General features: G+C 42.2%; 1 protein-coding gene across 1 annotated transcript in view; it reads right to left on the bottom strand.

The window, feature by feature from the left end:
- CACNA1S (calcium voltage-gated channel subunit alpha1 S) overlaps positions 1–17186 on the bottom strand; it is a 98741-nt gene that overhangs the window by 43826 nt on the left and 37729 nt on the right. Inside the window, exons 8-15 of the mRNA XM_044002526.1 lie at positions 15843–15988; positions 15248–15329; positions 11585–11745; positions 7071–7296; positions 5187–5394; positions 2813–2933; positions 2450–2564; positions 294–387 (exon numbers count right to left, since the gene is read on the bottom strand). Of these exons, the coding sequence (XP_043858461.1) occupies positions 294–387; positions 2450–2564; positions 2813–2933; positions 5187–5394; positions 7071–7296; positions 11585–11745; positions 15248–15329; positions 15843–15988 (1153 nt within the window). The remainder of the gene's footprint in view (positions 1–293; positions 388–2449; positions 2565–2812; positions 2934–5186; positions 5395–7070; positions 7297–11584; positions 11746–15247; positions 15330–15842; positions 15989–17186) is intronic.

Here is a 17186-nt window from a genome sequence, read left to right on the forward strand (position 1 = left end):
AGCTCCAAACCCCCTCAGGCCAATAGGATTCAGTGTTAGTTGGAGAAAAGGCAGGGCAGAATTATGCCTGGTTTCAGAGATGGGGAAACTCCGGTGTGTGTGTGTGTGTGGGGACAGTCAACATTCCATTCTTAGGGAGGAAATGACAAAACACATATCTGCCTGGGCTGGTACGATAAAGCCATCTGAGCTTAGCTAGAATCATACCCAAAGGCAGAGAGATGACCTAGCTGACCTTCTGACATCCCATCATTCCCCAGGGATATGAAAATGCCCCTAAATGAAACCCTTACCTTGGCTGTGGTGGGGATGCCTTCTCCCTTGGCCTTCTGTTCTAACTTCTTGACCAGAATCAACTTTTCCTCTTCAGACTTGTCTGGCAGACCCCTGAATGAGAAATCTCAGTAAGGCCATTCAGTAAACAAGCATTTATATTGTGTATCAGCCACAGATCCAGGGATACCCAGAAAGGCAAAACATTGTCCCTGCCTACAAGAAGCTCAAATTCTAATGGGGAAGACCATGAGTAAATAACCATGAACTCTCTCTCTCTCTCTCTCTCTCTCTCTCTCTCTCTCTCTCTCTCTCTCTCTCTCTCTCTCTCTCTCTCTCTCTCTCCATATGTGTTTATCTATATCTATAAATCTACATATAGATTTATTTCCATCCATCTATCTATCCATCCATCCATCTATCCATTCATCTCTCTCTCTCTCCATATGTGTTTATCTATATCTATAAATCTACATATAGATTTATTTCCATCCATCCATCCATCCATCCATCCATCCATCCATCCATCCATCCATCCATCCATCCATTCATCTCTCTCTCTCTCTCTCTCCATATGTGTTTGTCTATATCTATAAATCTACATATAGATTTATTTCCATCCATCTATCTATCCATCCATCCATCTATCCATCCATCTCTCTCTTTCTCTCTCTCTCTCTGGATTGGAGTAGAGGCTGGTTTGAGGCTGGGAGATAATTAGGAAGCTATTGCAATAGTCCCTTGGTGAGGTAATAAGGGTCTGTAGTAGGGTGGTGGCTATGGGAGTAGAGAAGAGATGTACAGGAATTGGTGTGAAGTTAGAAATGCCAAGATGGTGACAGACTGGATATTCAAAGTGGGTGCAAACATAATATGGAGACTGGGAGCAGGGGTGACTGGGAGGATGGTGGCTCCCTTGACAAGAACAGCTCTGAGTAGGACAGCCTCACATTAGCTGGATGAGCTGTGCTTATGATTCCAGACCATGCACAAAACTTTTGGGGGCAGCATCTGTAGGAACTAGGGATATATTATGTGATATCATTGGAAGCAGGGTTAGAAGAACAGCCTTGGTTAATGGCCTCCACCTTCCTCTGGGAGAAAGGGCTTGCTTGAAAATGAAACATGGGGGGCAGCTAGGTGGCGCAGTGGATAGAGTACCGGCCCTGGAGTCAGGAGTACCTGAGTTCAAATCTGGCCTCAGACACTTAACACTTACTAGCTGTGTGATCCTGGGCAAGTCACTTAACCCCAACTGCCTCACTAAAAATTAAAAAAAAGAAAAAGAAAATGAAACATGGGCTCCGTGAGCTTCCTTGTTGAATTGGGTCTATTTTGAATAGTCACCCCACATAACCTCAAGATTGCCAAGTCTTGTCCTTTCTACCTTCCCAACATACTTTGTATACATCCCCTTCTCTGTAGTCACACAGCCACCACCCTGGTACAGGCCCTCATCACCCCACAACTGGACTATTGCAATGGCTTCCTAACTGGTCTCCCTACTTCAAGTCTTGTCCCACTCTAATCCATCCTCCACTCAGCTGCCAAAGGGACATTCCTAAATCGCACCTCTGACCCTGGCATCTCTTTCCCCATCTTACTCAATAAACACCCATGGCTCCCTATTATAATACTTAAGGATCAAAAACTCTCTGTTTGGCTTTTAAAGCCCTTCACAACCTCACCCTCTCCTGCCTCCCTAATCTTCTTACAAGTCGCTGCCCTTCATGTTCTATACAACCCACTTCACTGGACTGCTTGCTATTCTTTACATGACTCCCATCTCTCAGCTCTTTTTGCCTTTGCATTGTCTTTCCCCCGTGGCTGGAATGCCCTCCCTTCTGACCTTCACCTTCTTGGCTTCCTTTAAGATTGAGTCAGAATTCCATCTCCTGCAGGTGGCATTTGTCAATTTTCCCTTCATCTACATCTCCTGCCCCACTTTCTCGCATATCACTTTTGCTGTATTTATCTTACATACAGTTACTGGCATGTTATCCCCCATTAGAATTTGAGCCCTCAAAGGGCAGGGATCCTGTTTTTGCCTTTTTTGAGTCCCCATCACTTTGCACAGCATCTGGTACATAGTAGATGCTTAATAAATGTTGACTGCCCTGTCCTGTGGCTGAGCACACCAAGGCTCGTGCCCCAGGCTGAAAACAAGACTACTGACTTGGACATCTTCCTGCGTTTCTTCTCTTCGGCCTTGGCTTTCTGGGCAGAGGTTAAGCTTTCAGCCTCAGCCAGGTTATCCACAGCAATGGCCAAGAAGACATTGAGGAGGATATCTGGGGAGTAGAGTGGCTAAGGAACCCTCTTGGGTCAATTGTAAATGGGAAACCACTGGGGGGAAGACTTTGCAAACAGGAGCCTCTTGAATCTGATATATCTGTTAAATGTGTGATGAAGATGGGGAGAAGGGGTGTTGGACATGGGTGGTCACAGAGCGGTGCTGGACATGGGATGACTGATGAGGAATAGAGCGAATGGCTACCCTTCTGAGTTGGCAGGAACCCAACCCCTTCTGAAAGGATACAGTTGCCACAGATGAAGAGGATAATGAAATAGATGCAGACCAGCACCCCGGGATAGGAGGGGCCACCATACGCCATGATGCCATTGTACATGATGGAATTCCAGTCTTCACCTGTCAGGATCTGGTTTGGGAGAAGAGGGAAGGACAGGTGTGCAGGATGGAGAGAGAAGAAAGGAGAGAAGAGAGAAGAGGAGGGGAGAGGAGGGAAGGGGAGAAGAGAAGAAAGGATTTCTAAGACCTTCTCCTTCCTCCCCGCTTCCACAATCTGCTTATTCCAAGTGTCCTAAGAGAATCAAGCTCTGGCTAACTTCCCTCCTTATCTCGGTGCTTAATAAACCCTTGCTGATTGACTGTTGACTAGTAACTCCTCCAGGGCAGGGACTCTTTTGCCTTTTATTTTTGTATCTCTAGGGCTCCTTGTCTAAAGGAAGTACTTTAACCTCTTAAAACTGGTTAGTGAAATGAACTGCATTTCACTGCCTGAGGGCCAGAACTAGATTAAAATGTAATTGGGAAATATGTAACAAAATAAAAATACAAGAAAACTTGGATAATATCTGTGTGTGTGTGTGTGTGTGTGTGTGTGTGTGTGTGTGTATTTTAAGTCAATGCCTCTGCAGGGATCCTTATGTATCATTTAATGGTGTTTAATGACCCTCATTTCTGATTGAATTTGACACCATTGTTTTAAGACACAGTTGTTGTTTGATTACCTTTTAAAGTAAATACCTCTTAGGATAGGGCAGCTAGGTGGCTAAGGGGAGAGAACTCAGGGTCTGGAGTTAGGAAGACCTTAATTCATACCTGGCTTCAGACATTTACTAGCAGTGTGACCCTGGGCAAATCACTTAACCCCTGTTTGCCTCAGTTTCCTCATCTGTGAAATGAGCTGGAGAAGGAAATGGCAAACCATTCCTGTATCTTTGCCAAGAAAACCCCAAATGGGGTTATGTAGAGTAGCACAAGATTGAACAACAACAATTCCTTACAGAGGAATGTCTCTTTTAGCAAAGAAGACTGCAGAATTAACTTTGGCCCCTCGGGGTACTATGGAGTTAGTCACTCCACTAGCCCGCTTCTGATCCTCAAAGAATTATGAGACTAAAAATATTCTGGAAGAGCTACTGACCATGCCACATGCTCTAAGAATACAGCCAGACATCATTTCTATGAAATATACTCTTCCTGGACACACAAAGAACTTAGTGGAAGGGGGGCAGGCTTTGATCCCCTCTTATACAGTGGGTAAAACTGTTTGTAGGGCCAATCAGACCCAGGCAGAATTGCTTCTGTAGCAGGCTCCTGTAAGGTTGATGACCATCATAAACAATCATATATCTGGAGATGGAAGAGAACTTAGGAATCATTTAGTTCAACCCTCCCATTTTATAGATGAGCCAATTGAAGTGCAAGGAGGTTGTGACTTGCCCAAGGTCACATAGGTAGTGATCCTGGCAGAGGCAGGATCTGAAACCAGGTCCTCTGACTCAGTCAGTGCTTTCCCCACATACGTGCCTTCTATGTGCCATGAACATTTATGAACACCAGGGAGTCTTCGTGCAACCTCTATTTTAAAATCCCCTTCACAAAGATCCGTGGAGGGGCAGGTAGGTGGTGCAGTGGATAAAGCACTGGCCCTGGATTCAGGAGGACCTGAGTTCAAATGCGGCCTCAGACACTTGACATGTACTAGCTGTGTGACCCTGGGCAAGTCGCTTAACCCTCATTGCCCCGAACTGCCCCCCACCCCAACAAACAACAAACAAACAACAACAACAACAACAATGACAAAACACCAAAAACCCAGAAAGATGTGTGGCTTTCAGAGCAAGTAAAAACCTGAGTCTCCTTCAGTGACCTCCAGTAAAGCCCAGTGCCTTCCCAGACTGGAGCAAGAAGGCATCGCCTTTTGCTGCCTTTTCCCACAGAGGCAGGGGCAGAAGTAGGAAAAGAAGGTAGGGGGCATTGGGGCTCCCCTTCTTTGAAAGGAGGGACTACTTCATTCTCTGCCTACTCAGCCCAATGCTTGACCTAGACGGGGGCTTAAAAAGTGCCTTTTTAAAAAAAAATATTCTGTGCCTACAAGCCACCCCCCCCCTCACCCCCACCTCGCAGAATCCCTGGCTTCCCCCCTTCTTGATGGCAAATGACCTTCCTGTATCTTGTACATGACCATTAATACACATGTTGTCTTCCCTGTTAGAAGGTAAGCTCTTTCAGGGCAGGAACGGTTCTCCTTTTTTCTTTGTCTCCCCAGTGCTTAGTACAGCGCCCAGTACAAAGATTAATATATATATATATATTTGGTGATTGACTGTCCACTGTTCTGAACTGCAGCCCAGCGTGACTCCCAGGGGTGAATGAGCCAGCATACCTGGAAGACACTGATGAGGGCCTGGGGGAAGTTGTCAAAGGTGCTGCGCCTCACTTCTGTGTCCTCAAAGTCATACTTTCCCCCAAAGAGTTGCATGCCTAAGAGGGCAAAGATGATGATGAAGAGGAAGAGCAGGAGGAGCAGGGAGGCGATGGAGCGGATGGAATTGAGTAGAGAGGCCACCAGATTGCTCAGAGATGTCCAGTACCTAAGGGAAGATGAGAGGGGTGGGTAATGAGCCCTCGCCAATCTGCAGCATCCAGCCTAGGAACTCTTTAGGGGTGAAAATGAACCTGTCCAGCTCGTTGAGGCCCAGAGAGGAAAGGGCCAGCACATAGTATATGTCTTTGTTTTTTGGAGGCAACTGGGGTTAAGTGACTTGCCCAGGGCCACATAGCTAGTAAGTGTCTGAGGTGACATTTGAACTCAGGTCCTCGTGACTCCAGGCTGGGTGCTCTTCCCACTGTGCCACCTAGTTGTTCCCATCATTTAGGTCTTAATAACTGCTTGCTGAATTGAATCAAATTGATTGGTCTGAGAGCTGGAAATTTTGGGTTTAGTTGTTACTTTATAGGTTAATAGATTTTAGAACGTGATACAGGAGTGTGCTAGTAAATGTTTAATAATGGACTTTTTAAAAAAGACTCAGGATATACCCCTACTTAAGATGATTTATTAACAGTTCTCTCCATTACTTTCTTATCTAGACAATCAACAAAATAATATAGAAAGAATTGTTTTGTAGGTGTTTGCTGACTTTTGAGGGATAATTAATTATTCATACGGAAAATTTAACAATCAGTTCTTTAAATGGTTTGAGTTGGATCCAACACACTCATGAGTCCTTTTTGTTGTTATTCAGTCATTTCAGTCAGTTGTGTCTGGCTCTTTGCGACCCCATTTAGGGTTTTGTTGGCAGAGATATAGGAGTGGTTTCCCATTTCCTTCTCTAGCTCATTTTACAGATGAGGAAACTAAGGCAAGCAGGGTTAAGTGATTTGCCCAGGGTCACACAGCCAGTAAGTGACTGAGGCCAGATTTGAACTCAGGGAGATGAGTTTTCCTGACTCCAGGCCAGTTTCTTTATCCTTAGAGATCATCTAGTCACCCCGTTCATTTTATGGATGAGGAATGAGAGGCTCAGGAAGGTGTTGACCCAAGATCTCTCTCTCTCCTCTCTCTGTCTCTGTCTCTTTCTCCTTTCTCTCCGTTTCCTCTTTCCTCTCTGTCTCTCTTCTTTCTAATTCTCTCCCTTTCTCTCTGTCTCTCTCCTGCCTCCCATTGCCTTTGTTTTCTCCCTGTTTGTTCTTTTTTCATTTTCTCCTTGGTCTGCACTGTCTTGACTCTCAATTACAGCCTCCTCTTTGTGGAAGTAGCTGAGGCAGAGATAGGAGCAAGGCAGGGGGGAATGAGTCCTAAAAGGAAAAGAGTAATTTTCACTCAAAATGAACCTGTCAGTCTAAATGAAAAGGAAAAGCACATGTGTTGTAGTATTTGGGGGCACTGGACTTGGATTCAGGAAGACCTGGGTTTGAATCCTTCCTCAGACACTGTATGACTCCAAGTAAGCCACTTCAACCACTTTCAGCCTCAGTTTCCCCATCTGTAAAATGAGCCAAAAATTAGCATCTACTCCATAGGGTTGTTATGACAATTTAATGAGATTTTACACACACACACACACACACACACACACACACACATCACTCTGAAAACTATATAAAAGTTAGTTATTATTATTATTATTATGCATACAACAATGAAGTGGGGAAAGATGGGGGAGGATGGGGACTGAGAAACCCAGAATTTTAATAGACTCTTGTTCCAAGAAGATGCCCTTGAACCCTCCTCCCCTGTCCCTCCCCCTGCCCCCAATTTCCTTACTTGGTGATCTTAAAGATCCTCAGGAGGCGGATGCATCGAAGGACAGAGATGCCGAGGGGTGTCATGATCCCGGACTCCACCAGAATGATCTCTAGGATTCCACTGCACACCACGAAACAGTCGAAGCGATTGAAGACAGACATGAAATATTGTCGAAGTCCCAGCCCGTACATCTTCATCAGCATCTCAATGGTGAATAGAATCAGAAGTACTCGATTGGCAATATCTGTAAAGTCAGAATAGGTTTAGGGGTCAGGGGTCAGTGGTAAGCTTCAAGATTATGTTCCCATCCACCTTTTGCCACCCCTATGTCTTTGTCTTGATCAGTCCTTCAACCTGAGACATTGTGCATTATCCTTTTCTCCAAGTTATTCCCTCAAACTGAGAATAAAATTCATTGTCTCTATGGGATTTTCCAGCAACTAGGTGGTGCAGTGGTTGGAATGCTGGGCCTGGAGTCTAGAAGACTCATCTTCCTGAGTTCAAATCTGGCCTCATCATTGAAAACTATATTTACATGTAATTGTAAAAAAATACTATTAAGATGGGGAAAAATATGGCCTCAGACACTTACTAGCTGTGTAACCCTGGGCAAGTCACTTAACCATGGTTACCTCAGTTTCCTCATCTGTAAAATGAACCGAAGAAGGAAATAACAAACCGCTCCAGTACCTTCTCCAAGAAAACCCCAAATGGGGTCAAGAAGAGTCAGATAGGACTGACTGAAACAACAGAACAGCAACAAATGAAATTTTCCTTAATGAAATACACCCAATTCAGCTCACTCCAATCACTCAAGAATCTTGCTTCAATGCTTATGTACAATAAACCTTCACTAAAATGGGTCTAAATTGAGGGAAGGTGAACCAATGTGAAGTAGTGAAAACTCTTAATTACAACCTACATAAGGCAGTGTGTATAGTAGCTAAGGATCTGGTCTTAAAACAGGGGAGATCTGGATTCAAATCCTGCCTTTCATACACACTGGCTATTATGTTTCTGGACAAGTCACCTTAACCTCTCAAATGCTCTTCATAAACTCCCTAAGACTCAGTGTGACTGACTTGTATGGAAAGACAGAATTGCCTCATTTAGGAATTCCTTCTACTAATTAAATCACAGATCAAGTCCCTACCCCCTATTAAAAAAGAAATATGGTGCTATTAGTCTTAAGAACCTCATATTACAAGCTAGACAAGTGAAGTTTATTCTTCTAATTATTCCATCTGTTGTCTAAATGGGGGCCCTTCAGGGACCTGTTTTAATGATTAGAGAAGTAGAGAAGACTGATTTACAATTATTAGAGCAATTATTTGTAACAATTTACCTCCAATGTGATGAAGATGCTTAAAAGTCCTTGAAGACTATTTAAATATTATAAATGTCCCCTTTACAATCTGGTCTACAATTTAAATTTGCACTCCCTATGAATAAAAGATTTGCTAAATAGAGCTGAATTTCTACCCAGTTCTCAGGTGAAGCCTTACAAGACTATATATCAGGAAGCACAGAAAAGCAGGGCAGCTTTGAAAATGATTCATAGTATTTATTACATAGTTGTTTTTTTTAAAGCAAATTGTGAAATGGAAATTCATTGTTTTCTATTAAAGCCTTTTTATGTTGCGTTGTATACATAGAAATTTTCTTTTTTTATCTTTTTGTATTTAAATTCAAAATGGATTAAAAAAAAGAAAAACTGGTAGAATATAATCAAAACTAGACTTAGGAAAAAGGACTGCTCGTCAAAGGTTCTTATAATTTTCACTGTGTCATGTGGTTGCATGATGAATAATTAAAGGTTATATATTTGTATATATAAAAGTATATATATGTATATGTATGTATGTATATATACACATATGTGTAATATGAAGCTTACTGTCTGACATATACTTTGATATAGCCAGATACTTAGGGGATATAAAGTAATATATACATATACACAAATATATCTATAATTATATACATAAATATACATATATATAGTCATATACACATATATATAGTCATACTTACATACATGTATATATATGTATATGTATATGTGTATATGACTTTATATCCCCTAAGCATTTGGTTATATCTAAGTATATGTTAGACTGTAAGCTTCATATTAAAGAAACTGTGTCTATTAACTTACTTTGTACAGTACTAAATGTACAGTAGTTCTTTGTTCTGTCCAAATGTTCTGGTGTTGTGTAGCAGGAATCCTCCCTCCTCTCACAAAAGGATTGATTCATGGAAGAATTTCCTTAAATGTTGTTGTGTTGCTCTTGGGCATTGAAAATATGTCATTTTGATTTGTGAAAACTCAGATTAAACATAACTTTTCAGGGTCAAAGGATTTAGAGCAGGAAGGGACTTTGCAGTCTTATCCTCCCTCTTGATTTGCAGCTGAGGAGACAGCCATGGAGTAAGTGACTTGCTCAAGTCAGCAAACTGGTAGTTCCCAGAGGGTAGGGACAGTGTCTATTCTTGCCTCCATACTCCCTCTAGTTCCTTCTTTCAGCGCCCCATGCACAAAGGATGTTAGATTTGAGAGACTGTTTTCCTTCATGACACCTGCTTAGAGTAGAATGTGAACCTGGGTAAGGGGAGTCCAAACCTGGAATCCTGCTACACACTGAAAGTCTCAGCCCTGAGAATTCTGCCAGGGATCTGTTTTCATAGGACGGAGCTTATTTCTAATAAGATAGAGTTTTACAAGGACGCAGAAATAGACTGTAATGAATATAAGGGATTAGTGGCTAATAAACCCACGACTGGGGAATGAAGTCATTATTCAAATAAAACTGTGGGGAATATTTGATAGCTGTATACTAGTCTCCTCCCCCATCTCCAAGGGTTGGATCCACTGATTATACCATATGCTACCAAAAAACTCTTATTGGGCTAATCATCTAAAAATAATTTGAAATCATAAACAATTATGAAGAAAAATGAATGATATATTCACTTCAATTTTGGAGAGAAGAAAAAGTACATATATTGAACAAGTCAAATAAATTGTTGAACACACAATTAATGGGTATTCTTATACAAGGAAGATTTTTTTTGCACGACAACAAGCAATATTGCTAAAATAAAAAGAAAAGAAATAGGGAGAAATATGGATACATATGTAAAAAAGTCTGATACTCAGAATTTATAAAGAACTGCACCAAATACCTAGAATTCAGCCGTCAATGGAAAAATCATCAAATACCCTATGAGCAGACAAGTTTTGGAGGAGGAAATGAAATTGTTAATAGATAATATTCATAAAGTTCTTGGCGTAATGCCTAGCACGTAGTAGGCACTTAATAAATGCTTATTTCTTTCTTTAATAGCAACCTGAAAAAGCATTTATATTTTCTAATAATCAAAGTCAAATCCAAAAAAACCCTTTAAAATATCATGTAAATAGCCCCCTCAAAAGGGAACAAATATAACCAAATTTAATGTTGTCAACAATGCAGGAAAACAGGTATTGTTATTGTGACATACACTAGTATGAACTTCACCTCTGAATGTCCCAAGCAACTCTCAAAGACCATTAGTTACAGAGGACTCTTGTTCAGTCAATTTCAGTCCTATTTGGCTCTTTGTGATCTCATTTGGGGTTTTCTTGGTAGAGATACTGGACTGATTTGCCATTTCCTTCTCCTACTCATTTTACAGATGAGGAAACTGAGACAGACAAGGTTAAGTGACTTGCCTAGGACCACCCAGGTAGTACGTATCTGAGGCCAGATTTGAGCTCAGGAAGATAAGTCTTCCAGACTCCAGGTCCAGTGTTCTATCCAACGGGCCACCTAGGTGGCCCTAAAAAAATGGAAATAAACTGCCCTTAGAAGAAATGAGCTCCCTATCACTAGAGGAGAATCATCCTTCAGGCAAGGGTTAGACTGGATGACTTCTGAGGTCACTGGGCCTGGAGAAAGGGAACTTGAGTTCAAATCCAGACTCAGACACTTACTAGCTGTGTGTGACCTGAGTAAACCACTTAATCTGTCTGCTACAGTTTTCCCCATCGGTCAAAGGGATAATAATAGACCTACCTCTTAAGGTTGTTGTGAGAATCAAATAAGGTAATATTTGTAAAGCACTTTGTCAAGCTTAAAGTGCTACATAATTGCTAGCTATCATTAGAATTTTGTCAATTCGTCCTATTCACTTGCTGTTCCAACTTGATCCTATTTTGCTGTGGACATTGTTAAAGCCTTTGGTATCAGAAGGATGGGTCTTTTTGAAAGGGTTATTTGTATCTAGTTGTCTACATGTTGCCTACCCCTTGAAATTGTGAGCTCCTTGAGGGCAGAGGTTGTTCTTTGCCTTTCTTTGTTCCCTCGTCCTTTAGCACAGTGCCTGACACATAGTAGGTGCTTAATAAATGCTCATTGACTGACAGGGGAGGAAGAGGATAACTCAGTGTCATCTACCCAGTTACTTCTTGATAACCTTCCTTAACATTGCCTTTTGAGCTGGGTCAGACCTTCCCTTGGCTACTATTCTTCCTAATAGCCCATTCTCACCTTGCAGATGGGTCAACCACAGGGGCTGGAGGTGGTGTTCTGAGGCAATGGATAGGGTGTTGAGGGCCACGACGAGGATCACCAGCCAATAAAAGACCTTGGATTTCACAACCTCTTGACATTTCCGGCGGAAGATGCGATTCCACTGTCTCCAGTGGCGGCTGTTAAGATGGAGAAAGACAAGGAAGAGGGAGATGCAGAGCCTTGGGTGCCAGAGCCATGCTCCTGAGTATTTGGAATTTCCTTTGCTTGAAGACCCTTCACCCTACCCTTAAGATCTCCATTATTCACATGCAAACTTGTTCAGCACCTGTGTTTCCCATAAGGTCATGGGCTTTAAGATGGGACTGGGGGATGAAGTCCCTCTGACTTAAATTCCTATGAAACGGTGTGCCTGTTGTGAAGGGTGATTATGTCAGGAAGACAGGACACTTTGGAGAGGAGCCAAACCAACCCACAGACCATCTCGGGTAGCATATTTCTCCTTCTGCACCCACAGTCCACAGCTTCTTATGGGGAGAGGAGGAAGGTCAGTTTCATCATTGTTCTGGGACCAAAAGGACCCCAAGATCTTTTCCAGGAAGGAGAGGAAGGGGGATAAATAGAGAAAATGGTCATGCAAAAACATGGAGAAGATGCTCCAAATCACTAACAATAAAATAATATATAAGATGTAAAAATATATTAAAACAATTTAAAAAGTCAGATGGAAACTCTGAGGTTTTACTTCATATTCAGAAAACGGGCAAAGATGATGAAAGATGTCAACAGTTAATTTTGGAAGGACTGTGAGAAAACAGGCATACTAATACAATGCTGGTAAAGCTAGAAAATGGGCAGTTGAATGGCACAGTGGATAGAGCACTGGACTTGGAGTCTGGAAGACTCATCTTCCTGAGTTCAAATCTGGCCTCAGACACTTACTAACTGTGTGACCCTGAGTAATTCACTTAACCCTGTTTGTCCCAGTTTCCTCATCTATAAAATATAAAATGAATTGGAGAAGGAAATGGCAAAACACTCCAGTACTTCTGCCAAGAAAAACTCCAAATGAAGTAAAAAAGAGTTGGGCATGACTGAAAAATGACTTAACAACAAAGAGCTAGAAAATAATTTGGAACTATGTTAAAATGATGAAATTGTTTATGTCTGCTAGTGTAGTAATACCATTACTGAATACAAGGGAAGGGAGTAAGCATTTGTATAGCATTTGTCAAGCTCTGTGTTGAGTCCTTTACAAATACTTTATTTGATACTATCAAAAACCTTGGGGGGCAGCTAGGTAGTGCAGTGGATAGAGCACCGGCCCTGGATTCAGCAGGACCTGAGTTCAAATCCAGCCTCAGACACTTAACACTTACTAGCTGTGTGACCGTGGGCAAGTTACTTAACCCCAATTGCCTCACTAAAACAAACAAACAAACAAACAAGCAAACAAAAAACCTTGGGAAGTGGGTGCTATTATTATCACCGTTTTGCAGTTGGGGAAATTAAGGCAAAGAGAGGTTGAGTGTCCAGGGTAACACAGCTAGTGTATCTAAGGCCAGATTTGAATTCAGGTCTTCATGACTATAGGACTGGTTCTGTATTCACTGTAGCACCAGATGCCACCATGGTACCTAAAACATCTTCTAGACTGGGTCTAGGAAGATTAAGTGATTTGCCCAAAGTCATACAGAGGCGAGATCTGAACCCAGGTCCTCTGGCTAGAGCAAGAGTTATTTCTACTTTGTTATGCTAAAGATGTATCTAAAGAAGTCAGAGTTAGAAAAGCCCCTGTAAAGCTCTATGTTTCATGGCAGAAAATGACTAAACACAAAGGGAACTCCCACTGATGGGGTGATGGTGGAATATGTACATAGAATATTATCGAGCAGCATGGGATTCAGAGAAATGTGGGTAGATTTGTAAGAACTGACTCAGACTGAGATAGGCAGAACCAAGAAACAATAGACACACCAAGGAAAAGAAGACTTAAAAACATCTTAATTCAGATCAAAATTCAATGACCAATTCTGACCCCAGAAGACCAAGAATGAAACTGACCAGCCTCCTCTCTCCATCAAAAGGTTGTGAATTATGGGTGTGGAAATGAGGCATATGGTATCAAACATGTGGTTTAGGTGGGTGGGTTGCTTAACCTAAGTACTTCTTTGGTACATTGGGGAAGGGGGAACTGAGAGCAACAGGAAAAGATAACCCGCATGTCAGCCAAGTAGGAAAGTATATGTGATACCCAGAATCTTTGTCAGGAGCAGTATTTAAACCCAGATCCTTCTGACATTCAAGTCCAGCACTCCATCGAGTGCATCACATAGCTTTATACTATGCTGGATGTCTTATTTATTTCCCTAGATGTTGTCCCTCCATGTTTCTCCGAGGCAGATAGGTGGTACAGTGGATGGAGTACTGGGCCTGGAGTCAGGAAGACCAGAGTTCAAATCCAGTCTTGGCATCTGGATGATCTTGGGCAAATCACTGAACCTCTCTCTGCCCAAGTTTCCTCAACTTATAAAGTGAGGTTAATAATAGCACCTTACATTGAAGGGTTGTTGTGAAGATCAACCTAAATCATATTTGGAAAGCATTTAGCACCAAGGCCTGCTGTAATGTAGGTGCTTGCTGAATAAATGCTTATTCCCTTCTCCTTCCCTCTCATCAGTCAAGTCATATACAAATATATCTGTGCTGCTTCTCAGAGAAACCCAGGTGTGTGTGTGTGTGTGTGTGTGTGTGTGTGTGCGCGCGCGCGCGCGCATGTGAGTGAGAGAGAGAGGGAGACAGAGAAAGAGAGAGAGACAGAGACAGAGACAAAAAGAGACAGAGACACAAAGAGAGAGAGAAACAGAGAGATAGAAAGACAGAGACAGAGAGATGCAGGGAGATGGTTGAGTGAGAAAAGGTGATTCAAGGAAAAAATAAGTTCAGTGGGTAACTTGTCTTTGTGGTTTGGGTGGCTGGTGGGGTGTGTTTTCTCTTTCCACATAAAAGAAAACTAAGAGAATAACCCTTGAGAAGGATAGGGTGAGAACTAGCTATTCTCAAACTTCTCAGGTGAGATGAAGCAATTCCAAGTAGCCCAAGCCCATGTGCCCTACCCATAAAGAAACTCAGACAAACATCAGAATGAAAAGGAATAGGAACCCCCCTCCCCCCCAGCCAACTAACCATCCCCTCTTGCCTATTCTGTTCAGGTCTGGGTAGAATCTCCACAAGAGAGAGGTCCCTTAATTCACCATAAGCTGTAGGCGGTGGCTACTGTCCTGATCTCCACAGTGAGGGAGGGTGGAAAAGGGCTGAGCACAGAGACAGGGGAGGAGCCACAGGATTTGGAGTGAGAGAAGCTGGGTTTGAAAGCGTGTTCTGCTCCTTAATCCTTTTGTGACCTTAAGTATGTAACTTAACCTTGCTGGGTTTCAGTTTCCTCATCTATTAAATGTGAATTTTGGCCTCAGTGTCTCTAAGATTCCTTCCGGTTCTAAAAGCTACACCTCTCTGGCACGTTTTGCAGACTAGTGGAAAGACGGTCGGTCTGGATATTTGGAAAACTAATCAGCGGCGGTTGAGTTTCCCAAATGGGTAAGTGAGCTAACTTCCATGGTTTCCTGAGGATGGACAACATATAGTCGTTATGACTATAAGTCAGTTTTTGTGGATACTCACAGAAATTGGATAAATTTGTTCAAGCCTTCTATTTCATAGAGGCTCTCTGTGTCTGAGCCTCCTTCATCTGCGGACAGCTTCCCTGGGGGACCCAAGAGAAATGGTCAGCCAAACAAGCCGATGGGCATTTCTATCTCTGAGGGGATTTCCCACATTGACACATCTGGAAAACTTTCCCAAGATAAGACCCTTTTAGAGGGCAATGTTTTCCAAAGACATAGCTATGCTAAAGAGACATTCGTGTCATCTGGATTTGAATTCAAGTCTGGGGCATTTTATGGGCTGCACATGCATGACTCTGGATTGGTGGAGAGAATGCTAAGCAAGATATATTAAGGGTTGTTAGCAGGAGAGCTTTGGAGAGGAGAGCTAATCTTTGACAGAAGAAAGACAGTCTTCTAGAGAGAAAGACACATATGTAGCATGCTAAATGCCATCGGTTTGGCTTGAAGCTCAGGTTATGCTGAGATGGACTCGGTTTCTGACTACAAGCTTCCCATAAAGTCCTGGAGAGGAACCCACTCCACCCTGTGTCTCTACCGCTGCAGAGGAGGCCAACAAGTGGGACATTTTCCTTAGCTGATGAGATACAAACTTTCTCTTATGTCATCAATATCCATGACTTCTGCCTGGGTGATCCAGTTCATATAACCCTTCAGGTCTTCCTCCAGTTGCTGCTTTTCCCGAAGCTTCTGAAAAGTCCCCCGAGACTTGGCCTTTTCCCGTTCTTTGGTGAATTCACTGAAATGGAACGAGAGACACGAGAGGACAACTTTGTGGGTACTGACCTCCCTGAGGAGAATGTAGGCTCATTGCTTGAATGAGTGACCACTTCTTTCCCCATCCCGAGGGGCCTAGGTGCCACAGACATCGACTGCCTGAAGTCCTCCATATAGACTTTGGTCAAGAAATAACTGAAAGTTCATGTTTTTCACATTTTATCAAAGTGAGGCTGAAGATCTTTCATTATAAAGCAATCCCTTAGAAAGATGTGATTGGTTTTATTAAACTTTTTAAAAAGACCTCTCTGTCACTGGCCACTGAAAAGAGAAAGAGAATATCAGAGAATGTTAGAGCTGAAAGGCACCAAGAGGATCCTCAAATCCAATTCTTTCCTTTTTTGGATGAGGAAATAGATACTTAAGAGGTGAAGTTATTTGTTCAGGGTCACGTGGCTTGGAAGTGGCAGAATCATATTTTGACTCTGGGTCTTTGGCTGTAAATCCAGGGACTTTTCCAGTATTGCTTCTTCTTCTTCTTAATTTAACATTTAGAAAGTGGGCAAGGCACTCCCTCCTTCATTGTTTACTTCTGGAGGAGTGCTGGAGCCAGCTTTAACAGGTTCTAAAAAACTGAGTGTTAAATGTTCAGTGTTGGCATTTATACCTCCAGAAAATCAGCAAAGGCTACAAGTCAGGGTTTGATTTTTCATTTTGTTGGTTGTCTAGACTTAAGAAAGTGATGGAGAAAAATGTTAATAATGCAGGATGTAAGGGGGCAGCTAGGTGGCACAGTGAATAAAGCACTGGCCCTGGATTCAGGAGTACCTGAGTTCAAATCCAGCCTCAGACACTTGACACTTACTAGCTGTGTGACCCTGAGCAAGTCACTTAACCCCAATTGCCCCAGAAAAAAAATAATGCAGGATGTAGTTAAAGATGTATCATTGGTTCATTTTTTTTGGAGAGCTCGTTGTTAAACATTTATTATAACACTTCTGGCTATCATCCTCATTTAATGGGATATTTGGAGAAGAGAGGTCCAGGAAAAGATGGAAGAGAAGGTAGACTTTGCCCCAAAAGAGTACATGAAATTAATAAAAAGGCAAGTTTATGCCATTGTAACTATACTATCAAAGCTTAATAATTCTTTTTCATTTAATTTTCCACTTCATTAATTAACTTAATCCTAGCTTACCTTAGATATGGTGAAAAATAAT

Source organism: Dromiciops gliroides, chromosome 4 (assembly GCF_019393635.1).
Source record: "Dromiciops gliroides isolate mDroGli1 chromosome 4, mDroGli1.pri, whole genome shotgun sequence".
In the NCBI taxonomy this organism is placed as follows: Eukaryota; Metazoa; Chordata; class Mammalia; order Microbiotheria; family Microbiotheriidae; genus Dromiciops; species Dromiciops gliroides.